Source organism: Pan troglodytes, chromosome 11 (assembly GCF_028858775.2).
Source record: "Pan troglodytes isolate AG18354 chromosome 11, NHGRI_mPanTro3-v2.0_pri, whole genome shotgun sequence".
Classification (NCBI taxonomy): domain Eukaryota; kingdom Metazoa; phylum Chordata; class Mammalia; order Primates; family Hominidae; genus Pan; species Pan troglodytes.
Genome location: NC_072409.2, coordinates 94,704,495 through 94,729,760, shown reverse-complemented (window position 1 = coordinate 94,729,760; position 25,266 = coordinate 94,704,495). Strand labels below are relative to the sequence as shown.

Here is a 25,266-nt window from a genome sequence, read left to right as displayed (position 1 = left end):
GGGTTAGACCCACTGGCTTGGGAATCCAGCCAGCCACTGGTAGTACCCTCACAACTCCCTGACATGGTGCTCCCAGCGGCAGGGGGTGGGCTGCCATCTTTACTGTTTCACAGCCTTAGCTATTGGAGCCTCTGGGTTCTAGGGAGTCCAAGGCAGCTAGGGACTGAAGCAGCCACCCTGCACAGCCCAGCAGCACTACAGAGAAGCAGTCAGACTGCTTATTCACGTCAATCCCAAATCCTGTTTCTTTTCACCGGGTGAAATCTCTCCACTGGGGTCTCCAGTCACCTCCACCACTGTTTTCTGGCAGACAGCAGTTTCAAATGTCCCTGGGATGGCGCTCCCAAAGGGAAGGGTAGGTTGCCATTGTTGCTGTTTAGCAGCCTTAGCCATTCTTGCAAATGCCATTATTTTGTGCTGGGGGTGGTAGCAGACCCCCAGCACAGCACAGCTGCTCTACCAAAAAGTGGCCAGACTGTTTTTTCACCTGAGTCCCTGATGCTGTTTCTCCTCAGTGGGCGGCATATCCCCACCGGGGTCTCCACCCACCTCGCGCAGGTATGTTGCAGCAGGCAACAGGTTGTACCTCTCTGGAACAGAGCTCCCAGAGGAAAGGGCAGGCCCCCATGTTCACTGTTTCATAGCCTTCACTGTTGATACCTTGAGGAACTGAAAAATGCTAGGTGGCTATGGTCTGGATTGGACCCCTAGCGTATTGCAGCAGCCCTATGGAAAAGTGGTCAGACTGCGTGTTATGTTGGTCCCTGATCCCCTATCACCTCACTGGGTGGGTCTTCCAGGCCTAGAACTGCAGCCACCAGCAGGGACTATCGAGCCAATAGCAGCTCTGCAACTCCCTAGAACAGAGTTCCCAGTGAGAAGGGTGGGTTTCCATTTTGCTATCTCACAGCTCTTGCCCTTGCTGTCTCCAGACTCTGGAGAGTTTGCAGGGAACAGTGGCTGGTCCAGATCCCTAGCACAGAGCAACTAACTCACAGAAGAGTGGACAGACTGTTCTCCATGCTGTTCCTGGTTGTCACCTCGCCACAATGTGCAGGGCCACCTGACCAGAGACTCCAGCACAGGCACCCTTCCCCTGCCTCATCTCCTCAATCAGGCAGTCCAGCATTTCTCCAAGGAAGAAATCCCACAGTCAACCCACAACCCATCCACCACTACTGTTGCAGTGGGACAGCCCCAGCAGCCCTCTGGCTGGGGAAGGAACAAAGGGCCTAGTCACTACACTCCCACCTCCAGCACATCATAGCCACTGTATGAAGAGGAGTCCAGCCCCTCTTCCCTGAGAATCCCCATCCCTATTCTTCAGGAGGCAGGGCCCACAGCCCATGACTGCACAACAGTCACCCTACCCATGGCTGAGCACATCCACTGGTAGTTGCCTGGAGTTTCCCTGGGGAGAGGCTCCCAGAGCCATCCTACCTCTGCCACTGCCACAGCAGCAGTTTTATCCATGCTGCCTTGGGTCTGGGGAAGAAACAAAGAGTCTGAAGCTCTTTGTTTACAAGCTTACAGCACGCCACAGTCACCTGAACTTAAAACACGCTGCAGTTACCATATGGTGAGGAGAACAGTCTCTACTCCTGGTAAGATTGCCACCTTCTGTTTCCCAAAATGTGAAGCCCCAAGCTTACACCAGCAGTGCAGCCACCCCACCCCTCTGGCTAAACACTCCCATTAACATGGCTTCACATTTCTAGGAGGTGGAGACCCCAGGGGCAACAGAAAGCCTGTCTACCACTGCCTCTGCAGTGGTACTACCCCAGCTACCTTGGAACTTATGAAGGAGCAGAGACCCCAAGTGCCTTATCCATACCTCCAACAAGCTGCAGTCAACCCAAGAGAGGAGGCCAGTCTGTCTCCCATTGGTCAACCACCCACCCCTCACATCACCAGGCAGGGAAACCCTCGCTTGGGCCCACAGCACAGACACCCCCATTCCAGGCTGAAAGCACTGAATGATTGCTCACCTGCATCTCTGGGGTGGAGCCCCCAGGAGACAAGCAAAAGACCCTCAGTTAAAACTACTACTAAGGTCTCTTCCTTCCATGCCTCCAAGGTGAGGAGAAAACATTAACCCTGAGATCACCCCAGAACTGTTGTGTGCAGCCTGGTAGTGCCAAGACAAAAGCTACAGTCAGCAGTCAAGTGGGAGAGGAGCCCACACTTTCATAGCATTGAGACGGAGCAGGCTGCAACCATGAGGAAATGTACGGGAGCCACATGACTGAGCAAGAGCCTGACAACTGACCACTGCACCTAAGAGTCACCTACTAGGTCATGCCCAAAGCTTCAACACTAAAAAATCTCACTAACATACCTTCATTAAACCAAAGACAAGTCACCTACAAATAAAGACCCTACACAAAGCTGCAGCCCTGTGAACACAGCCAGAACCAAAGTCAATTTATTGATTGGACTCAAGCTACACTCCCATATGCAGAGATGAGAAAGAACCAATGGAAGAACTATGGTAACTCAAATGGACAGAGCATCTTATGTCCTCCAAATAATCACACTAGTTCTCCAGCAAGGGTTCTTAACCAAAATGAGTTAGCTAAAATGACAGAAATATAATTCAGAATATGGACAGAAAGGAATTTCACTGAGATTCAGGAAAACGGTAAAACCTAAACCAAGGAAACTAAGAATCACAATCAAAGGAGAGAGGAGCTGACAGACAAAATAACCAGTATGAAAAAGAACCTAACGGACCTAGTAGATGTACACCCTACAAGAATTTCACAATGCAATCACAAGTATTAACAGCAGAATAGACCAAGATGAGGACAGAATCTCAGGACTTGAAGACTGGCTCTCTGAAATAAGACAGTCAGACAAAAATAAAGAAAAAAGAATGAAGAGCAATGAACAAAAGCTCCAAGAAATAGGGGATGGTATAAAGAGGCCAAATCTAGGAATCACTTGCATCCTTTAAAGAGACAGGGAGAAAACAAACAACTTGAAAAATGTATTTCAGGATATCATCTATGAAAACTACCACAACCTTGATAGACCAAAAGTCAAAGTCCCTTGAAGTTCTACACCCAGATTGACCAGCTGTTCTGATTCCTAGTCTAGCACAATCCATAGAGGAAGGGATAAGTTAGGAGGCCCCGGGGAGGCTGGGCAGGCTGGAGGAAACGGACATATCCTGAACCTTTCTCTTTCCCCGTAGCTGTCCATTGCCCCAAGACGACATGTCATGCCTGAAGCTGGGAGTATTTTCTCTGTCTTAAGATACAAAAGTTAAGGAAATGGGCTAATTCCAGTACTGTGATAGTTCTTTCTTGGGAAGAGCCTCTTTTTAGCTATGAAGATAAATCTCCTGCCAGCAGGCCTACTTCTGCATTCACAGCCTGCTCTCCACAGACTTGGCTGCTGTCTTGGTGCACTTTGACCAGTTGGGGGCTCTCTTTCCCTGTAAATGTTGTAATAGACTCAAAGTCAAATGGAATCTGCCTTTTATTTCCTTTTTTGCTAAGCTACTGTTATGTCATTGTAACAGCGACATTCCCTCTTTTACAGAAATATTCATCATAAGAAAGGAAAAAGTATTTTATAAAAAAGCTTCTGAAAAACGTAGAACTTTCACTGACCTTCTGCTTTAATTTGTGATTTTGTACTCTTAAGGGGAAAGTGATGGGTAAAACCCACAAGAGAACTGAAAACAGCTGTATGAAGAGGCAGTGCAGGCTAATGATGAGTGAAGAAGAGAGCACAGTGCGCATTTCTAGAGGAAGAGGAAGGAAACTAATGTGATATGGGAGTGAAAAACGGGACACAGAAAAGCAGGGAGGAAAGGGGAAAGTGTGTCAGCTCTCAGAACCAGCAAAGATGTATATTTTACTTAAGTTTAGTAGACTAACTTCATATGGGAGTGTACTCTGGGATTCTGAGAGCCAGGAAACAAATGTTCCAGGTGCCAGAATCAGTTAACCATCGACACGTGTATTCTGCACTTCAATCTAGATGCTGCTCCTCTGACAGGTATTTATACAAGCCACCATTCCTGACTGAATATAAATAGGACTTTGAAATGAGGTGAGACAATTTTTCAGCCTCTCTAGAATTCATGACAGAATTCTGTTGTTTTAGGCTGCCTAAAAAAATATATGCAAGCAGAATGGAATTTCAATGTAAAATAATTTATTGTTATTTATACCTGATGTGTAAATTTTGTACTGAGATTTCCTTAATAATTATTAATCTCCTTTTTTCCTCAATTATACACAACTATCTCCTGCTATCTGAATTTCCTTGGTTCATGTTGTATTTTCAGCTGATTTTGACCAACTTTCTCTCTCTCTCCTTCCTTTCTTTTTCTTTCTCTCCTTCTTTATTTCTCTCTTTCTTTCTTTCTTTCATTTCCTTCCTTCCTTCCTTCCTTCCTTCCTTCCTTCCTTCCTGCCTTCCTTCCTTCTTTCTTTCTCTTTCTTTCTTTCTCTTTCTCTCTCTTACTTTCTTTTTTTTTGATTTTGCTTTAAGTTCCGGAATACATGTGCAGACTGTGAAGATTTGTTACCTAGGTATATGTGTGCCATAGTGGTTTGCTGCACCTATCAACTCGTCACCTAGGTTTTAAGCACAAATTTTTTTTTAATCCAGTCTGTCACTGATGGGCATTTGGGTTGGTTTCCTGTCTTTGCTATTGTAAATAGTGTTGCAATAAACATACACCTGCATGTATTTTTATAATAGAATGATTTATATTCCTTTGGGTATATACTCAGGAATGGGATTGCTGGGTCAAATGGTATTTCTGGTTCTAGATCCTTGATGAATCGCCACACTGTCTTCCACAATGGTTGAACTAATTTACATTCCCACCAACAGCGTAAAAGCTTTCCTGTTTTTCCACAGCTTCACCAGCATCTGTTGTTTCCTGACTTTTTAGTAATCACCATTCTGAGTGGCATGAGATGGTATCTCATTGCGGTTTTGATTTGCATTTCTCTAATGATCGGTGATGTTGAGCTTTTTTCATGTTTATTGGCCGCATAAATGTCTGCTTTTGAGAAGTGTCTGTTCATGTCCTTTGCCCACTTTTCGATGGGGCTTTTCTTTTTTTTTGTAAATTTGTTTAAGTTCTTTGTAAATTCTGGATATTAGACCTCTGTCAATTGGGTAGACTGCAAAAATTTTCTCCCATTCTGTAAGTTGCCTGTTCGCCCTGATGATTGATAGTTTCTTTTGCTGTGCAGAAGCTCCTTAATTAGATGCCCTTTGTCAATTTTAGCTTTGGTTGCAGGTGCTTTTGGCAATTTCATCATAAAATCTTTGCCCATGCCAATGTCCTGAATGCTATTGCCTACATTTTCCTCTAGGGTTTTTATGGTTTTGGGATTTACATTTAAGTGTTTAATCAGTCTTGAGTTAATTTTTGTATAAGGTGTAAGGAAGGGGTCCAGTGTCAGTTTTCTGCATATGGTTTTCCAGTTTTCCCAGCACCATTTATTAAATAAGGAATCCCTTCCCCATTCCTAAAGTATTGAGAAAGAGATTCTCTTTTCCAGTTTCTGATTTTATTTTATGAAAGAAATGTGTCAGTTTTTACTGACATTTAACGGAGTATTAATCAAAATAATGATCAATTACTATTGTAAATAATTTTATATTTTATGAGTTAAATATATAAAATATTAAATGTATTAATATGATTTACCAGTGCATCACATTTATGAAATTTATTCATTGACATGTATTTTCAAAAAGGAAACACTATGCAGATAAAAGATAATCCACATTTTTGGGTGTACCAACTTATTACTTCCCTCCATTGCAAAGGCAGATATCTCACAATTTTCTATATGTGTTATCTTGATTTTTCGTTTTTGATTCACTCTTCTACTTACCGCAATATGGCTACTGCTGATTAATTCTATCAATCCAGCTCTCAGTAAGCTCTGCATTGCCCTCTATTTTCTTGCTATAGTGCTCAGTTTTAATTCACATTTTCCATAAGTCTATTGATTCTTTTTCTAAGCACATTTATTTTGTAAATCAACTTTTATCACCATTCCCTCTCATCCTTCTAAAGTTAAGGCATTCCACCTCTGTTTTCTTTGTGTCTCTTCTGTTCCCACACTTTAATGGTGGAAGGTCCTCAGAATCCAGTTTAAGTCTTTTTTTCCCTCTCCGCTTCCTCCCCACATGACAGCCTTCATTTTAGGCCTTTCCGTTGCCAGTTATGAACTTCCAGATATCGTATTCCTTGGAAACTGCAAATTCACATATCTGACTTGCAATGTACATTTTCAATTACATGTTGAAGTCAGTTTACAGAGAATATCTCTGCTTTTATTTCCAGATATGTCTCAATCTACATTCTGCTAAGAGGAATTCATTGTTTTTTTACTTCCTCACATTACAGCAGTTAGCATCACTGATATTAATTCAGCATTATTATTGTTTTTAGATTTCTTTCCTGACAAAAATCAAAGATACAAGAGAACAGGGACTGTATATTTTATGTTCACATTTATATCCTGAAGGCAACATATAACCAGGTACAGAAAAATATGTTTTTTTATAACTTGAATAAAATTATAATAGGTAACTTAATTAAATCATCTATTTTTAAGTCTGGTTGTAAAGTCAGCCTTGGCATTTTATCTTAAGGAATAAACAAACACAAGAAATTTTGTATAGTAAAAATTTAATGAAAAAGGAAATTAATATATTGGCTAAATATGAAGAACATATATTGTTACATTAACCACAATGTAAAGGTACTCATGATATCACATAAAAAATAATTTAAATTTTAAAAATAAATAAATATTTAAATAAATAGATGAACAGAGACATCAGAATGGTCATCTGTAAAGGACTAGTGCCTGCACAGGTATACACCACGCTTCTTCACGCTGCTGAAAACATTTCAAAATTTTGATTCAACTCGTGGTGGTTATAGAAGTGAGTCTTTGAAATGGAAGAACTCATGAAAGTGTGAGATAATGTATTAGTCAATCAGGATCATTTCCATGTTGAACCAGGTTTCAATCCTTCCTCCTTAATCTTTTTTGCAAGTTTGTTGAAAACGAGAGGGATCTCATGATTTCTGCTCTGACAACCTCCCAGGCACAAGGACTGTATTTCTTCTCTGTTAGATAAAGAGTGATTCTTTGGAAGTATTTCCTCACAGCCAGGATGGAGTCCTCATTCATCAGGGGAGTCTCTTCCACCCCAACCTCCTGTATCACACATGCTTCCAGGTCATTCAGTTGCTGGTAAAGTTCAGTGGAAAATTTTTGTAGGAGGCTCTGTTCCCAAGCAGCAGATGAGTCCTCTGTGCTGAAGAGATTGAAGGTCTGCTGGATCATCTCATGGAGGACAGAGATGGCTTGAGTCTTCTGGAACTGGTTGCCATCAAACTCCTCCTGGGGGAATCCGAAATCATGTCTGTCCTTCAGGCAGGAGAAAGGAGAGATTCTTCCCATTTGTGCCAGGAGTATCAAGGCCCTCCTATTACCCAGGTTGTGGGTCTGAGGCAGATCACAGCCCAGAGAACAGATGGATTTGTAGCTGAGCACCAGCACGGCCATCAGTAAAGAAAAGGACAGGGCCATTGGGATGTTGCAAATATTGCTAGGCTACTTGAGATAGATAACCTTGAACTTCGGCCTGTAGGTTTTCTGAAGACTTTGCTCTGTGCATAGGTCTTAAATAGTGAACATACTAATTTCCATTTTCTAAATGCCCTAGTTTTACTTTCTATCTCTGTTTTTGCTTTCTTTATGCACTCTCTACATGTGTTTAAAAAGTTTTTCATTTTTTTTCATCATTGCCTATTTTTCACCTGCACTCAAAGGCTTTTATGGTATTTTTTTCTAATTGAAATCTTCATGAAATTTTAATAACACAGATTTGGCATATCTATTTATGTATATTACGTATACCTCTACTTCACAGATAAAAACTACAAAGTTTGCTCTTTTTATTCAAAGTAAAGAATGACAGAAAAGTTAAACTAAAATTTAAGTTTAAAAGCTATTGACATTTAACTTAATTTGATAAGTATATTTGTGGAATAACTTTTAGTGTAATTTGTTCATGTAAATTTTGTATCAAAGTACATATGCAAAATAAAAATCTATATAGATACACATTAATAATATGAATATAATTACATATCTAATCATTCAAAACTCCTAAAAATATGAATGAATAATTTTTTAAAATTTTTCTCTTAGTGTATGAAGCTTTGAATTTTGCTTTATATGACAAAATAATTTGTAAACTTTACCAGCTGCAGTATTCATCCAGATGTTGCCAACACTTTTTTCTTTTCAGCACTTGACATAAATATTGATGTGTTGAATAACTTTACTAGAAATAAATCATATAATATAAGCTATTTGCATTGAATTCTCAAAGTCTACAAAACATCCTGAAGAACTGAGGATCAAACATAAGTAATAACCATAAGATAGTCAATGGCAGCCCAAAGATATGCAGGTTAAAGCCACATATTGTGATAAGACCTTAAGATCAAGCAAAAAATGGACAAAAAGTCCTCCAATCACAGTCATCTACTTGCCATAGGTTTGTAACACTGGTCTTACAAATATTTTGTGTATCTTCATGAACTCAATACCAGTGCTTCTCATATCATACACAAAAAAACCCAATGAGAAAGATATATATTAAGCAATGAAATTTTGTTGGATAGAATTGTTGGAGAGTCACAAACTATTGTAATATGTCAGATTTGTTTACACTACGAGAACTAATTTTTGTACCCTTAGAAGAAGTGTCATTCCAATAAACATATGTGACTTAGAAAATATTATGAATTAAATCATTTTTGGCATTTTTCATTGAAGTTCATATTCCGTAAAGGTTTTCAGAAGTTCCTATCCAAGTCAATTCTTATCAAATAAAAAAGACCATCTTTGTTCTAAATTCATAAATTTATAAATATTGAATATTATCATGTAAAGAATTAACTTTCAGAGTGATCCTGAACTCTGGCTCTACCTTTTTGTTTGTTTGTTTGTTTGTTTTTGCATAAGAAGTTTTTTTTTGCATAAGTAGGCCCTATAGATACTGAGTCCTTAAATGGAATGAGGTCTGTTTTAGCAAATCAGCTATTTAGTAAGTGGAGTTTTTACTAGTTTCTCATTTTTTCTTCTACTGGAAAGTGTTCAAGAATGAAGCTATTTTACTTCCTCATAGCCATATTTGCTGGGATTGTAATAGACAATCACAAAAATTTCCATTCAGTGTTTACTGAGAGTCAGTAATGCCCATTTAGTTTACTGGTAAAACCACTGGGATTCTAGTTTTTTTTAAGTGCATGTAGATCTGGGGATTCAAGTTGCAAGAGCAGCATAATATCATCCTTTGCCTAGCACTATATTAACTATTTATGACTTCATCTCTAATCTGTCCTCTACTTTGTTATAATAGAAAATAACTAGCCTGGTGTCAAATGCAGAGTCACATATCTAAATTCAAACTCTCCAATTCACACAGTTTATAGGAGTCAGACAATTTGCTATTCCCAAAAGTATGGAATAATAGCCTCTCTTCCCCAAATAATCCTAAAGCTTTCCTTCCCTGGATCAAATCCCGAGAATGTGTATGTGAACTGTGAAGACTTGTGACATCATTTTTCCATCATTTATAAATTTCAGCTTTAAATCATGTGATAATCTTTTAGTGACACGGGTAGAAAATGAGCCGGTTTATATAAGGTAGAAATTATGAAATGGATGAATTTTAGAAAATAACCAAACACATTTTATTATTCATTATTTTAAATAATTCATTTAAATTCTTTATATCATTGAACAATTAAAATATTCTACATTGTGAAATGTGCACAGGGGTTTCCATAAATAGGAGCTTTCATTTCAGAAATGTATATTTTGTACATTGATTTAGTTGTTGATACAGTCAACACATTTTTATTGAATTTTGGGCTCATCCTTTTATTAGACCCTGAGAATACAGGGAAATTTTGCCCAAGTTATTATTCTTAGTCTTTGAAACACTGGGGGAGAGAGTATTTTTTTCTTTGTTCACTTGAGAGTGTATTGGGAATTTTTGCATATTCATTTTTCATGTTGTATTTTACTGTGAAAATTGGTTTTTCTATACTTTGATTTCTTTAATTTTCACATTCAGGTTAGTGTCAATGAAAGAATACAAATATAATTTTTAAATGGACTATACAATGGTTCTATGTGGTATTCACAACAGCAAATATATTTATATTTCTCACTTCACTTTTCCTAGAAAGTAAAAGTGGTCTGATTTTTCATCTTAATTTATGGGAACAAAAAGAAAACAAATGTATGTCTAAATGTGATAAACATGTAAGAGGAGAAATACTTAATGCAAATGACAAGTTAATGGGTACAGCAAACCAACATGGCACATGTATACCTATGTACCAAACTTGCACGTTGAGCACATTTACCCTGGAACTTAAAGTGTAGTACAAAAAAAAAAAAAAAAAAGACCAGAGGGGAACTTAGAAAATATCTTGAGACCGATGAAAATGAAAACACAACATACCAAAACGTATGTGATGCAGTGAAAACAGAGCTAAAGGGGAAATTGAAAGCTGTAAAAGCTTATATTAAAAAAGAAGAAAGACCTCAAACGAATGAACTAACTTTACAAGTTAAGGAACTAGAAAAGGAAGAAATAAACACATAGTAAGGAAGAGGAAGAAAATAAGAAAGACTAAAGCAGACCCCAGGTCTTCATCCTTACTTCTCAGTCCTTGCAAGTTTGTTGATGAAGAGAAGGATTTCATGATTCCATTCTGACAACCTCCCAAGCACAGTCACTGTATTTCTTCTCTTTCAGGTAGATTCTCTGGATTCCCATGGATTCCCTGGAAGTACCTCCTCAAGGCCAGTGTAGGGCCCCAATCACCCCCACAGATTCTTCCTCTCCTGTTGCCTGCCCTAAGCAAGACTCCAGGCATTCTAGCTGCTGATGAAATCCAGTGTGGAGCTGGTCCAGGAGGGTCATGTTCCAGGCAGCAGAGGAGCACTCTGTGGGGAAGAGGCTGAAGATCTGCTGAAGCATCTCATGGAGGACAGACACGGCCTGGGCCTTCTGCAAATGGCTGCCATCCACGTCTCCAGGGGGAACCTGAAGTCTCTTCTGTCCTTGAGACACAAGAAAGTGGAGATTCTGCACATTTGGCCCAGAAGTGCCAAGGTGTTCCTGCTAAGTAGGCCATGGTTCTGAGGCAGGTCAAAGCCCAGAGATCCAACAGGGCCACAGTGGCAAAGCAGCAGGGCCACCAGTAGAAGAAGCAGTAGGACCACTGGGAAATGAGGGTGCTGCTGGCCTAGCTGAGCTGGAGTCTGGATGAAAGTTGGACTCCAGGATCTCTCAAGGCATTCTTTTTATGCGTGGCTTATAGTTGGAAACAAATAGTTTTCAGGGTTGGCCAAGATGGCCGACTAGAACCTGCTAGTGTGTGCCACTCTCATGGAGAGGAATGGAAGGGGCAAGTAAATACAGCACCTTCAACTGAAACAACCAGGTACACACACTGGGACTCAAGAAAACAACTTGACCCATGGAGAATAGAGCAAAGTAAGGCAGGACAACTGCCCTACCAGGAGTGACACAGAGCCAGGGAAGCCTCTCCTGCCCAGGGAAGTGGTGAGTAAGTGAGCAGCCCTGGGGACCCACGCTTCTCCCACAGATCTTTTCAACCCTCAGGTCAGGAGATCTCCTACTGAACCCACTCTACCAGGGCGTTTAGTCTGACATGCAGGGCTACGTAGGGTTTCAGCAGAGCAGCCACTCTCGCATGCATGGGTACCCTGGAGCCTTAGATACCCAGGCCTCCCCACAAAAGAAGCTATAACTCCAGCCAAGCAGGAGGCTAGACCCCTATACATACCCCTAGGAAAGGGGTTTCATCCAGGGCGCTGGGCAGTGACAAGTGACAGGCCCACCTTCCATGGCCTGTCTCAGGGTAAGACCCACTGGCTTGGGAATCCAGGCAGACACTGGTAGCAGCCTCATACCTCCCTGACATGGAGCTCCCAGCGGCAGGGGGTGGGCTGCCATCTTTGCTCTTTCACAATCTTAGCTATTGGAGCCTTTGGGTTCTAGGGAGTCCAAGGCAGCTAGGGACTGGAGCAGCCACCCAGCACAGCCCAGCAGCTCTACGGAGAAGCAGTCAAATTGCTTATTCATGTCGGTCCCAAATCCTGTTTCTTTTCACAGGGTGAAATCTCCCCACTGGGGTCTCCAGTCACCTCCACCACTGTTTTCTAGTGGACAGCAGTTTCGAATATCCCTGGGATGGCGCTCCCAAAGGGAAGGGTAGGTTGCCATTGATGCTGTTTAGCAGCCTTAGCCATTCTTGCAAATGCCACTCTTTTGTGCTGGGGGTGGTAGCAGACCCCCAGCACAGCACAGCTGCTCTACCAAAAAGTGGCCAGACTGTTTCTTCACCTGATTCCCTGATGCTGCTTCTCCTCAGTGGGAGGGATGTCCCCACCGGGGTCTCCAGCCACCTCCTGCATGTATGTTGCCGGAGGCAACAGGTTGTACCTCTCTGGAACAGAGCTCCCAGAGGGAGGGGCAGGCCCCCATCTTCACTGTTTCATAGCCTCCACTGTTGATATCTTCAGGTACTGAAAAATGTGAGGTGACTATGGTCTGGATTGGACCCCCAGCATATTGCAGCAGCCCTATGGAAAAGTGGCCAGACTGTGTGTTATGTGGGTCCCTAATCCCCTATCTGCTCACTGGGTGGGTCTGCCAGGCCTGGGTCTGCAGCTACCAGCTGGGGCTATTGAGCCAATAGCAGCTCTGCAACTCCCTGGAACAGAGCTCCCAGTGAGAAGGGTGGGTTGCCATCTTTGCTTTCTCACAGCTCTTGCCCTTGCTGTCTCCAGGCTCTGGGGAGTCTGTAAGGAACAGCGGCTGCTCCAGATCCCCAAAACAGCGCAACTGCCTCACAGAAGAGTGGCCACACTGTTCTCCACGCAGTTCCTGGTTGTCACCTCTCCTCTGTGGGCAGAGCCACCTGACCAGAGACTCCAGCACAGGCATTCTTCCCTTGCCTTGTCTCCTCAATCAGGCAGTCCAGCATTTCTCCAAGAAAGAAATCCCACAGTCAACCCATAACCCATCCACCATGACCGTTGCAGTGGGACAGCCCCAGCAGCCCTCTGGCTGGGGAAGGAACAAAGGCGTATTCACTACATTGGCACCTCCAGCACATCATCGCCACTATATGAAGAGGAGTCCAGCCCCTCTTCCCTGAGAATCTGCATCCCTATTCTTCAGGAGGCAGGGCCCCCTGCCCATGACTGCACAACAGTCACCCTACCCATGGCTGAGCATATCCACTGGTAGTTGACTAGAGTTTCCCTGGGGAGAGGCTCCCACAACCATCCTACCTCTGCCACTGCCACAGCAGCAGTTTTATCCCTGCTGCCTTGGGTCTGGGGAGGAGACAAAGAGTCTGAAGCTCTTTGTTTACAAGCTAACATCATGCCACAGTCACCTGAACTTCCAGCACACTGCAGTTACCACATGGTGAGGAGAACAGTCTCCTCCTGGTAAGATTTCCACCTCCTGTTTCCCAAGAAGTGAAGTCCCATACTTACACCAGCAGTGCAGCCACCCCACTCCTCTAGCTAAACACTCCCATTAACATGGCTTCACATTTCTAGGAGGTGGAGACCCCAGGGGTAACAGAAAGCCTGTCTTAACATTGCCTCTGCAGTGGTACTACCCCAGCTACCTTGGAACTAATGAAGGAGCAAGACCCCAAGTGCCTTATGCATACCTCCAACAAGCTGCTGTCAACCCAAGAGAGGAGGCCAGTCTGTCTCCCATTGGTCAACCACCCACCCCTCACATCACCAGGCAGGGAACCCCTCGCTTGGGCCCACAGCACAGACACCCCCATCCCAAGCTGAATGCACTGAGTGATTGCTCACCTGCATCTCTGGGGTGGAGCCCCCAGGAGACAAGCAAAATACCCTCAGTTACAACTACTACTAAGGTCCCTTCCTTCAATGCCTCCAAGTCGGGGAGTAAACATTAACCCTGACATCACCTCAGAGCTGTTATGTACAGCCTGGTAGTGCCAAGATACAAGCTATAGTCAGCACTCAAGTGGGAGAGGAGCCCACACTTTCACAGCATTGAGAAGGAGCACGGCTGCAAACGTGGGGAAATACAGGGGAGCCACATGACTGAGCAAGAGCCTGACAACTGACCACTCCAACTAAGAGTCACCTACTAGGTCATGCCCAAAGCTTCAACACTAAAAAATGTCACTAACATACCCTCATTAAACCAAAGACAAGTCAGCTTCAAATAAAGACCCTGCACAAAGCTGCAGCCCTGTGAACACATCCAGAACCGAAGTCTATTTATTGATTGAACTCAAGCTACATTCCCTTATGTAGAGACGAGAAAGAACCAATGGAAGAACTATAGTATCTCAAATGGACAAAGTATCTTATGTCCTCCAAATAATCTCACTAGTTCTCCAACAGGGGTACTTAACCATAATGAGTTAGCTAAAATGACAGAAACATAATTCAGAATAGGATAGAAAGGAATTTCATTGAGATTCAGGAAAATCATAAAACCTAAACCAAGGAAACTAAGAATCACAATCAAAGGATAGAGGAGTTGACGGACAAAATAGCCAGTATGAAAAAGAACCTAACGGACCTATTATAGGTACACTACTAGAAGAATTTCACAATGCAATCACAAGTATTAACAGCAGAATAGACCAAGCTGAGGACAGAATCTCAGGACTTGAAGACTGGCTCTCTGAAATAAGACAATCAGACAAAAATAAAGAAAAAAAGAATGAAGAGCAATGAACAAAAGCTCCAAGAAATAGGGGATTGTATAAAGAGGCCAAATCTAAGAGTCACTTGCATCCTTTAAAAAGACAGGGAGAAAGCAAACAACTTGGAAAATATACTTCAGGATATCATCTATGAAAACTACCACAACCTTGATAGAGAGACCAAAAGTCAAATTCCCTTGAAGTTCTACACCCAGATTGACTGGCTGTTCTAATTCCTAGTCTAGCACAATCCATAGAGGAAGGGATAAGTTAGGAGGCCCTGGGGAGGCTGGGCAGGCTGGAGGAAAGGGACACATCCTGACCCTTTGTCTTTCCCCATAGCTGTCCATTGCCCCAAGACGACATGTCATGCCTGAAGCTGGGAGTATTTTCTCTCTCCATGATACAGAAGTTAAGGAAATGGGCTAATTCCAGTACTGGGGTCAGTTCTTTCTTGGGAAGAGCCTCTTTTTAGCTATGAAGATAAAACTCCTGCCAGGGGGCCTGCTTCTGCATTAATAACCTGCTCTCCACAGACTTGGCTGCTGTCTTGGTGCACTTTGACCAGTTGGGGGCTCTCTTTCCCTGTAAATGTTGTAATAGTCTCAAAGTAAAACGGAACCTGCCTTTTATTTCCTTTTTTGCTAAGCTACTGTTATGTCATTGTAACAGCGACATTCCATCTTTTACAGAAATATTCATCATAAGAAAGGAAAAAGAGTATTTTATAAAAGAGCTTCTGAAAAACCTAGAACTTTCACTGAACTTCTGCTTTAATTTGTGATTTTGTGCTCTTAAGGGGAAAGTGATGGGTAAAACCCACAAGAGAACTGAAAACAGCTGTATGAAGAGGCAGTGCAGGCTAATGATGAGTGAAGAAGAGAGCACAGTGCGCATTTCTAGAGGAAGAGGAAGGAAACTAGTGTGATATGGGAGTGAAAAAATGGGATACAGAAAAGCATGGAGGAAAGGGAAAAGTGTGTCAGCTCTCAGAACCAGCAAAGATGTATATTTTACTTAAGTTTAGGAGAGTAACTTTATATGGGAGTGTACTCTGGAATTCTGAGAGCCAGGAAACAAATGTTCCAGGTGCCAGAATCAGTTAACCATCAACACGTGTATTCTGCCCTTCAATCTAGATGCTGCTCCTCTGTCAGGTATTTATACAAGCCACCATTCCTGACTAAGTAGGACTTTGAAATGAGGTGAGACAATTTTTCAGCCTCTCTACAATTCATGACAGAATTCTGTTGTTTTACGCTGCCTAAAAACAATATATACAAGCAGTATGGAATTTCAATGTAAAATAAGTTATTATTATTTATACCAGATGTGTAAATTTTGTGAGGATTTCCTTAATAATTATTAATCTCGTTTTTTCCTCATTTATACACAACCATCTCCTGCTCTCTGAATTTCCTTGGTTCATGTTGTATTTTCGGCTGATTTTGACCAACTTTCTTTCTTTTTAAATTTTGCTGTAAGTGCCGGGATACATGTGCAGAACGTGCATATTTGTTTCATAGGTATACGTGTGCCATGGTGGTTTGCCTCACCTATCAACTCGTCACCTAGGGTTTTTTTTTAAATTAATTTCATATGTATTTTATTTTAACCATCCTTTCTCCTCCATTACAGTATACATTTCATGAAGACAGGAATTCCATGTTATTCTACTTCCTATAATTGATGCTTAATACCTATTGTCCACTGATTCTTTTCTCTGTGCAAATCCTCTGGAGAAATATTTTGTTCTGTGCCAAGAAACAGTTTCATTCAACGGTTAAGGTGACTTGTGTCACTGATTTGATTTCCTTCTTTTACATTAACTATCAAAAATCTCAGACTTATTAATAAAGACATGTCTTCATAGGGTACATCTTTATAATGGTCTTATTTTTATTTTATTTTCCTCGCTCTTTGTTTTCATTTTACTTTATTCTGTCCTAAATATTTAAAGTTTCAGCTAATTTTAAAGTAAAAGATGCTCAATGGGAAAAGCTAGCACAAATCAGAGCTACCTAAAAGTAGAGTTGCAAAGTCCCAAGGATCTTTTTCTCTGAGGCAAGCCTCTTTGCTTCTGGGTGCTTGCCCTGCAGACTGGCTTATGAAGTCACCATCTTTTCAGATTCCAGGGGCCCGTAATGTTCATACCACTGCAGTATTCTTATTACACACTGTAATAATCTGGAATAATAAGATCGTAGGCACTCTTTCTTGCCCTCACATGTGGATCTGCCTTCTCCTTTTAAACAGCCATGTAACGTTCCCTATCTCACCTACTTTGAATTTTTATATTCTTGCTGCTCTAAGGTTTTTTTTTTGGAGCAAGGAAAGCAATTAAAAAAAATAAAATTTACTTTCAAAAGAAGAATAGAGATAATTAACCAGCCCTTGCCACCTAACTAAATATAATTCCCTAGTAACTCCTCTTGGAGCACCAGGTTCCCTGGGAGTGGAATTGCCTGTGGAAAGGCCTATGTGGATTCTGAGCTTGGGAAATGGTGACGGAGCCCTCTCTCTAGCCTCTCAGCCTGGCCAAACATGGTGAAACCCGTCTCTACTAAAAATACAAAAATTAGCTGAGTATGGTGGCACGAGTCTGTAATCCCAGCTACTCGGGAGGCTGAAGCATGAGAATTGTTTGAATCCGGGAGGCAGAGGTTGCAGTGAGCCGAGATAGCACCGCTGCACTCCAGCCTGGGTGACAGAGCGAGACTCTGTGTCAAAAAAAAAAAAAAAAGAAAGAAAGAAAAAAAAGTAAGAAATGAGTGAACATTTCAAAATGGCAGGAACTGGTTAAGTTTAAAACTGAACACTTTCATTCTGACAAGAAAGCAGTCATTCCTTTTCTCCATTAACAGAGATAAAGAAAAGCTTTTCAAATTTGTATATGGCTACGTTGATTGACGTCCGAGTTAAAAATGAAATGTCGGCCGGGCGCGGTGGCTCACACCTGTAATCCCACCACTTTGGGAGGCCGAGGTGGGTGGATCATGAGGTCAGGAGATGGAGGCCATCCTAGCTAACATGGTGAAACCCCATCTCTACTAAAAATACAAAAAATTAGCCGGGCATGGTGGCATGCACCTGTAGTCCCATCTACTCAGGAGGCTGACACAGGAGAATCACTGGAACCCAGGAGGCGGAAGTTGCAGTGAGCCGAGATTGCGCCACTGCACTGTAGCCTGGTTGACACAGCGAGACTCCATCTCCAAAAAAAAAAAAAAAAAAAAAAAAAAAAAAGAAGAGACAGAGAGAGAGAAATCTCATTTCCCTGTTGCTCAGTCACATTCCTATAAACATACTACTTGCATGCCTGGACAGTTATCACTTTCCAACCTCTTATCTCGGTGATTTCCCAAGCTACAGAGTAAGGTAAGTGGAGAATTTTTGTACTTTTAGTAGAGACAGGGTTTCACCATGTTGGTCAGGCTGGTCTTGAACTCTAGCCTACACAACAGAGCAAGAGTCCGTCTCAAAAAAAAAAAATAGGCAGAGAAGGGGTTATTTACATTTCACAGATGAGGTTCACAGGCCCTGAGTTATTTTTGCTACAGTCAACGTGAACAATAAAAACAGCAATTGTGCCCTCTGGTTTGAAGAGACCTGGCTCCACCCACCTGGTGGGGAAAACTACGACTCCACCCTGGTCCCATGCCTGCCAGCTCTCACCTGGACTCCTCTGTTGTCTCACGTAAGTCACATCTAAGTATGACCTCAGCTGCTCAAAGGACTGCTGAGAAAGTTACTCAAGTTATCCAGCCAACACTCAGCAAACTGAGGACCCATCTGGGAGGTGGAGCCACCCTACCCAATCACAGCTGTTGGGAGTGTATCTGTCTCAGTGGGTGGCGCAGCTGAGCTCCTACCTAGAGGTGGCCACCATGCTAGGAAGCACCTTCGCCTTGGACAGTGGGCTCAGGTTCTGGCTCTGCCACTTATTAGCTATGCAGTCTTGGGCAAGTGACTTTACCCCTCCTCATTGCAGCTTCTTCATTGTAAAATGAGAATACAGACACCAGAAGCTACCGAGGTTTGTTGGTAAGGGCAAATGAGGCAGCCTATGTAAACAAGAGCCAGTGTCTTCGTGCGGCAAACCCCATGGCAAGTTCTCATGGAATATTAGCTATTACTGCTGTGTCTAGTCTATGTAAACTCACTGCCCTGCCCCAGCCACCAGCCACCAGCCACCACCCAGGAACAGCATGGTGCCCAGTGCAGAGTAACTGCTAAATACTAAGTTAGTATACTCACAATGTACCTAACTCCCTGATGACCCTGCAGGAGGTGCACAATTCTTCCCGGAGGAGGCCCTGCCCTGGCTTAGGGCTGGCTCTGCTATGAAGGAGACAGCTGCCCCATCTAAAGCTGCTCTTACACCTTCCTGGACTGTCCAGAAAAACTCTCTATGGTTTGCTACAGACAGAACAGTCAGAAGGCGAAAGAGGGCCCAGATCCCCAGGCCCTATCTTACCCCAACTCCCTCCATTGCTAAGGCTAAGAATGTCTGTGGGTCAGTGGAGAACAGGCAGCATTCATCTCATCAGAGAAACTACTCTTTCATGCGAACGTCTCCAATGTATGGACACCATTTTCCCACTGAGTGTGCTGACACCATAGAAACACGGATCATGTCTTTCTAAGTAAATATATGAATAGAAGCTTTAAAATATTTTAAGTACGGAGTCTATAATTAAGACACAGTGTTTGAGATATTTACACAGAAGATTAATGACTCCATGCACATAATTCATCATTGCTTTAGTATTACCAAGTAATATTAAGTTAATTAAGAGACATTGGGAGGCCAAAAAACCAGGCACGACCCAACTGCAGCCCTGCCATGGAAATGAATGAACAAGTCAGCAGGCAGAACTGGGTCTCGGGAGACCCACACGGAGCTGAGGAGTATCTAAGAAACCAATGTCACTTGCACTGACCTGGTCTTGCCAGTTCAAGGTCACTCTCATCCGTCACCTAGGTTTTAAGTACAATTTTTTTTAATCCAGTCTATCATTGATGGGCATTTGGGTTGGTTTCGTGTCTTTGCTATTGTAAACATGCTGCAATAAACATACACGTGCGTGTATTTTATAACAGAACGATTTATATTCCTTTGGGTATATACTCAGTAATGGGATTGCTGGGTCAAATGGTATTTCTGGTTCTAGAACCTTGATGAATCGCCACACTGTCTTCCACAATGGTTGAAGTAATTTACATTCCCACCAACAGTGTAAAAGATTTCCTATTTTTCCACAGCTTCACCAGCATCTGTTGATTTTGACTCTTTAATAATTGCCATTCTGAGTGGCATGAGATGGTATTTCATTGTGGTTTTGATTTGCATTTCTCTAATGATCAGTGATGTTGAGTTTTTTAATGATTATTGGTCGCATAAATGTCTACTTTTTAGAAGATTCTGTTCATATCCTTCACCCACTTTTTGATGGGCCTTTTTGTTTTTGTAAATTTGTTTAAGTTCTTTGTACATTCTGGATATTAGACCTGTGTGAGTTGGGTAGACTGCAAAAATTTTCTCCCATTCTATGGGTTGCCTGTTCACTCTGATGATGGATAGTTTCTTTTGCTGTGCAGAAGTTCTCTAATTAAATGCCATTTGTCAATTTAACTTTTGTTGCAGTTGCTTTTGGCGATTTCTTCATAAAATCTTTGCCCATCCTGTGTCCTATGTTTTCTTCTAGTGTTTTTATGGTTTTGAGTTTTACATTTAAGTCTTTAATCCATCTTGAGTTAATTTTTGTATAAGGTGTAAGGAAGTGGTCCAGGTTCAATTTTCTGCCTATGGCTATCCAGTTTTCCCAACACCATTTATCATCATTCCCTCTAAATACACTTTTATCATTATTCCCTCTCGTTCTTCTAATGATAAGGTATTCCACCTCTGTTTTCTTTGTGTGTCTTCTGTTCCCCCACTTTAATAGTGGAAGTTCCTCAGAATCCAGTTTAAGTCTTTTTTCCCTCTCTGCTTGCTCCCCACGTGACAGCCTTCATTTTTGGCGTTTCCATTGCTAGTTATGAACTTCCAGATATCATATTCCTTGGAAACTGCAAACTCATATATCTGATTTGCAATGTACATTTTCAATTACATGTTGAAAGTCAGTTTATAGAGAGTATCTCTACTTTTATTTGCAGACATTTCTTAATCTATGTTCTGCTAAGAGGAATTCATTTTTTTTTTACTTCCTCACATTACAGCAGTTAGTATAACCGATATTAATTCAGCATTATTATTGTTTTTAGATTTCTTTCCTGACAAAAATCAAAGATACAAGAGAACAAGAACTGTATTTTTTATGTTCACGTTTATATCATGAAGGCAACATATAACCTGGTATAGAAAAATATATTTTTCTATAACTTGAATAAAATTATGATAGGTAACTTACTTAAATCATCTATTTTTAAGTCAGGTTATACAGTCAGGCTTGGCATTTAATCTTAAAAAATAAACAAACACAAGAAATTTTGTATAGTAAAAATTTAATGAAAAAGGAAATTAATATATTGGCTAAATATGAAGAACATATTTGTTACATTAACCACAATGTAAAGGTACATATGATATTACATAAAAAATAATTTAAAAAATAAAATAGTGAAATAAATAAATATTTAAATAAATAGATGAAAGGTGACATCAGAATGGTCATCTGTAAAGGACTAGTGCCTGCACAGGTAAACACGATGCTTCTTTACACTCCTGAAAACACTTGGAAATTTTGATTCAACTTGTGGTGGTTATAGAAGTGAGTCTTTGAAATGGAAGAACTCATGAAAGTGTGAGATGATGCATTAGTCAATGAGAATCATTTCCATGATGAACCAGTTTTCAATCCTTCCTCCTTAATCCTTTTTTCAAGTTTGTTGAAAAAGAGAAGGATCTCATGATTTCTGCTCTGACAACCTCCCAGGCACAAGGGCTGTATTTCTTCTCTGTTAGATAAAGAGTGATTCTTTGAAAGTATTTCCTCACAGCCAGGATGGAGTCCTCATTCGTCAGGGGAGTCTCTTCCACCCCAACCTCCTGTATCACACATGCTTCCAGGTCATTCAGTTGCTGGTAAAGTTCAGTGGAAAATTTTTCTAGGAGGCTCTGTTCCCAAGCAGCAGATGAGTCCTCTGTGCTGAAGAGATTGAAGGTCTGCTGGATCATCTCGTGGAGGACAGAGATGGCTTGAGTCTTCTGGAACTGGTTGCCATCAAACTCCTCCTCTGGGAATCTGAATTCATGTCTGTCCTTCAAGCAGGAGAAAGGAGAGATTCTTCCCATTTGTGCCAGGAGTATCAAGGCCCTCCTATTACCCAGGCTGTGGGTCTGAGGCAGATCACAGCCAAGAGAGCAGATGGATTTGTAGCTGAGTACCAGCACGGCCATCAGTAAAGAAAAGGACAGGGCCATTGGGATTTTGCAAATATCACTAGGCTACCTGAGGTGGGTAACTTGAACCGTGGCCTGTAGGTTTTCTGAAGACTTTGCTCTGTGCATAAGTCTTAAATAGTGAACATACTAATTTCCATTTTCTAAATGCCCTAGTTTTACTTTCTATCTCTGTTTTTGCTTTCTTTATGTACTCTCTCCATGTGTTTAAAGACGTTTTTCATTTTCTTTCATCATTGCCTGTTTTTCCCCTGCACTCAAAGGCTTTTATGGTATTTTTTTCTAATTGAAATGTTCATGAAATTTTAATAACACAGATTTGGCATATCTATTTAGGTATTCTACATATACCTCTACTTCACAGATAAAAAGTATGAAGTTTGCTCTTTTTATTCAAAGTAAGTTAAGAATGACAGAAAAGTTAAACTAAAATCTAAGTTTAAAAGCTATTAAAATCTAAGTTTAATTAGATAAATATATTTGTGGAATAACTTTTAATGTAATTTGTTCATGTAAATTTTGTTGTTTCAAATTACATATGCAAAATAAAAATCTATATAATACACATTAATATGAATGTAATTACATACCTAATCATTCAAAACTACTAGAAATATGAATCAATTTTAAAAAAATTTTCTCATAGTATATGAAGCTTTGAATTTTGCTTTATATGAGAAAATAATTTGTAAACTTCACTAGCTGCAGTATTCATCCAGATATTGCCAACACTTTTTTCTTTTCAGCACTTGACATAAGTACTGATGTGTTGAATAACTTTTGTAGAAATAAATCATATAATATAGGCTATTTGCATTGAATTCTCAAAGTGTACAAAACATCCTGAAGAACTGAGGATCAAACATAACTAATAACCATAAGATAGTCAATGGCAGCACAAAGGTAGGCAGGTTAAAGCCACATATTGTGGTAAGACTTCAAGATCCAGCAAAAAAATTGTCAAAAAGTCCTCCAATCACAGTCATCTATTTGCCATAGGTTTGTAACGTTGATCTTGCAAATATTTTGTTTATCATCATGAACTCAATACCAGTGCTTCTCATATCATACACAAGAAAACCCAACGAGAAAGATGTATATTAAGCAATGAAATTTTGTTGGATAGAGTTCTTAGAGAGTTACAAACTTTTGCAATATGTCAGATTTGTTTACACTATGAGAACTAATTTTTGTACCCTTAGAAGAAGTATCATTCCAATAAACATATGTGACTTAGAAAATATTATCAATTAAATCATTTTTGGCATTTTTCATTGAAGTTCATATTCCCTAAAGGTTTTCAGAAGTTCCTATCCAAGTCAATTCTTATCAAATAAAAAAGACCATCTTTGTTCTAAATTCATAAATTTATAAATATTGAATATTATTATGTAAAGAATTAACTTTCAGAGTGGTCCTGAACTCTGGCAAAGTTAGTTTGCCTCGGCCCTATAGATACTGAGTCCTTAAATGGAATGAGGTCTGTTTTAGCAAATCAGCTATTTAGTAGGTGGAGTTTTTCCTAGTTTCTCATTTTTTCTTCTAATGGAAGGTGTTCAAGAATGAAGCTGTTTTTCTTCATCATGGCCATATTTGGGATTGTAATAGACAATGACAAAAATTTCCATTCAGCTTTTAGTGAAAATCAGTAATGCCCATTTAGTTTACTGCTAAAACCACTGGGGTTCTAGTTTTTTAAGGTGCATGTAGATCTGGGGATTCAAGTTGCAAGAGCAGCATAATATCATCCTTTGCCTGGCACTATATTAACTATTTATGACTTCATCTCTAATCCTCCCTCTACTTTGTTATAATAGAAAATAAATAGCCTGGTGTCAAATACAGAATCACATATTGAAATTCAAACTCTCCAATTCACACAGTTTGTAGGAATCAGACAATTTACTATTCCCAAAAGTAGGGAATAATAGTCTCTGTCCCCCAAATAATCCTACAGCTTCAGTAGGATTAAAAAAATTGAAGCACAATTTTTTTAATCCATTCTATCATTGATAGGCATTTGGGTTGGTTTCCTGTCTTTGCTATTGTAAATAGTGTTGCAATAAACATACACGTGCATGTATTTTTATAATAGAATGATTTGTATTTCTTTGGGTATATACTCAGGAATAGGATTGCTGGGTCAAATGGTATTTCTGGTTCTAAATCCTTGATGAATCGCCACACTGTCTTCCACAATGGTTGAAGTAATTTACATTCCTACCAACAGTGTAAAAGCTTTCCTATTTTTCCACAGCTTCACCAGCATCTGTTGTTTCCTGACTTTTTAGTAATCGCCATTCTGAGTGACATAAGATGGCAACTCATTGCAGTTTTGATTTTCATTTATCTAATGATCAGTGATGTTGAGCTTTTTTCATGTTTATTGGCCACATAAATGTCTACTTTTGAGAAGTGTCTGTTCATGTCCTTTGCCCACTTTTCGATGGGGCTTTTTTTGTGTGTGAATTTGTTTAAGTTCTTTGTCCATTCTGGATATTAGACCTCTCTCAATTGGGTAGGCTGTAAAAATTTTCTCCCGTTCTGTAAGTTGCCTGTTCACCATGATGATTGACAGTTTCTTTTGCTGTGCAGAAGCTCTTTAATTAGATGCCATTTGTCAATTTTAGCTTTGGTTGCAGTTGCTTTTGGCGATTTCATGATAAAATCTTTGTTCATGCCGATGTCCTGAATGCTATTGCCTACGTTTTCTTCTAGGGTTTTTATGGTTTTGGGTTTTACATTTAAGTGTTTAATCCATCTTGCATTAATTTTTGTATAAGGTGTAAGGAAGGGGTCCAGTTTCAGTTCTCTGCATATGGCTATCCAGTTTTCCCAGCACCATTTATTAAAGAGGGAATCCTTTCCCCATTCCTAAAGTATTCAGAAAGAGATTATCTTTTCCAGTTTTTGATTTTATTTTATGAAAAAATGTGTCAGTTTTTACTGACATTTAACAGAGTATTAATCAAAATAATGATCAATTACTATTGTAAATAATTTTACATTTTATGCTTTAAATATATAA

The 25,266-nt window shown here is 40.4% G+C and overlaps 2 protein-coding genes and 1 pseudogene across 2 annotated transcripts; all 3 read right to left on the bottom strand.

The window, feature by feature from the left end:
- Nucleotides 1–6,675: 6,675 nt before the first annotated feature.
- Nucleotides 6,676–7,645, bottom strand: LOC741660 (interferon alpha-17). Its single transcript, XM_001151758.6, has one exon. It carries the CDS (start codon nucleotides 7,587–7,589, stop codon nucleotides 7,020–7,022), a length of 570 nt encoding a protein of 189 aa, XP_001151758.4. The 5' UTR covers nucleotides 7,590–7,645; the 3' UTR covers nucleotides 6,676–7,019.
- Nucleotides 7,646–10,654: 3,009 nt separating this feature from the next.
- LOC100614605 (interferon omega-1-like) lies at nucleotides 10,655–13,062 on the bottom strand (annotated as a pseudogene).
- An 8,500-nt stretch (nucleotides 13,063–21,562) lies between these two features.
- Nucleotides 21,563–22,299, bottom strand: LOC741747 (interferon alpha-7). Its single transcript, XM_001151819.6, has one exon. The coding sequence runs from the start codon at nucleotides 22,257–22,259 to the stop codon at nucleotides 21,690–21,692; it is 570 nt and encodes a 189-aa protein (XP_001151819.2). The 5' UTR covers nucleotides 22,260–22,299; the 3' UTR covers nucleotides 21,563–21,689.
- Nucleotides 22,300–25,266: the final 2,967 nt, after the last annotated feature.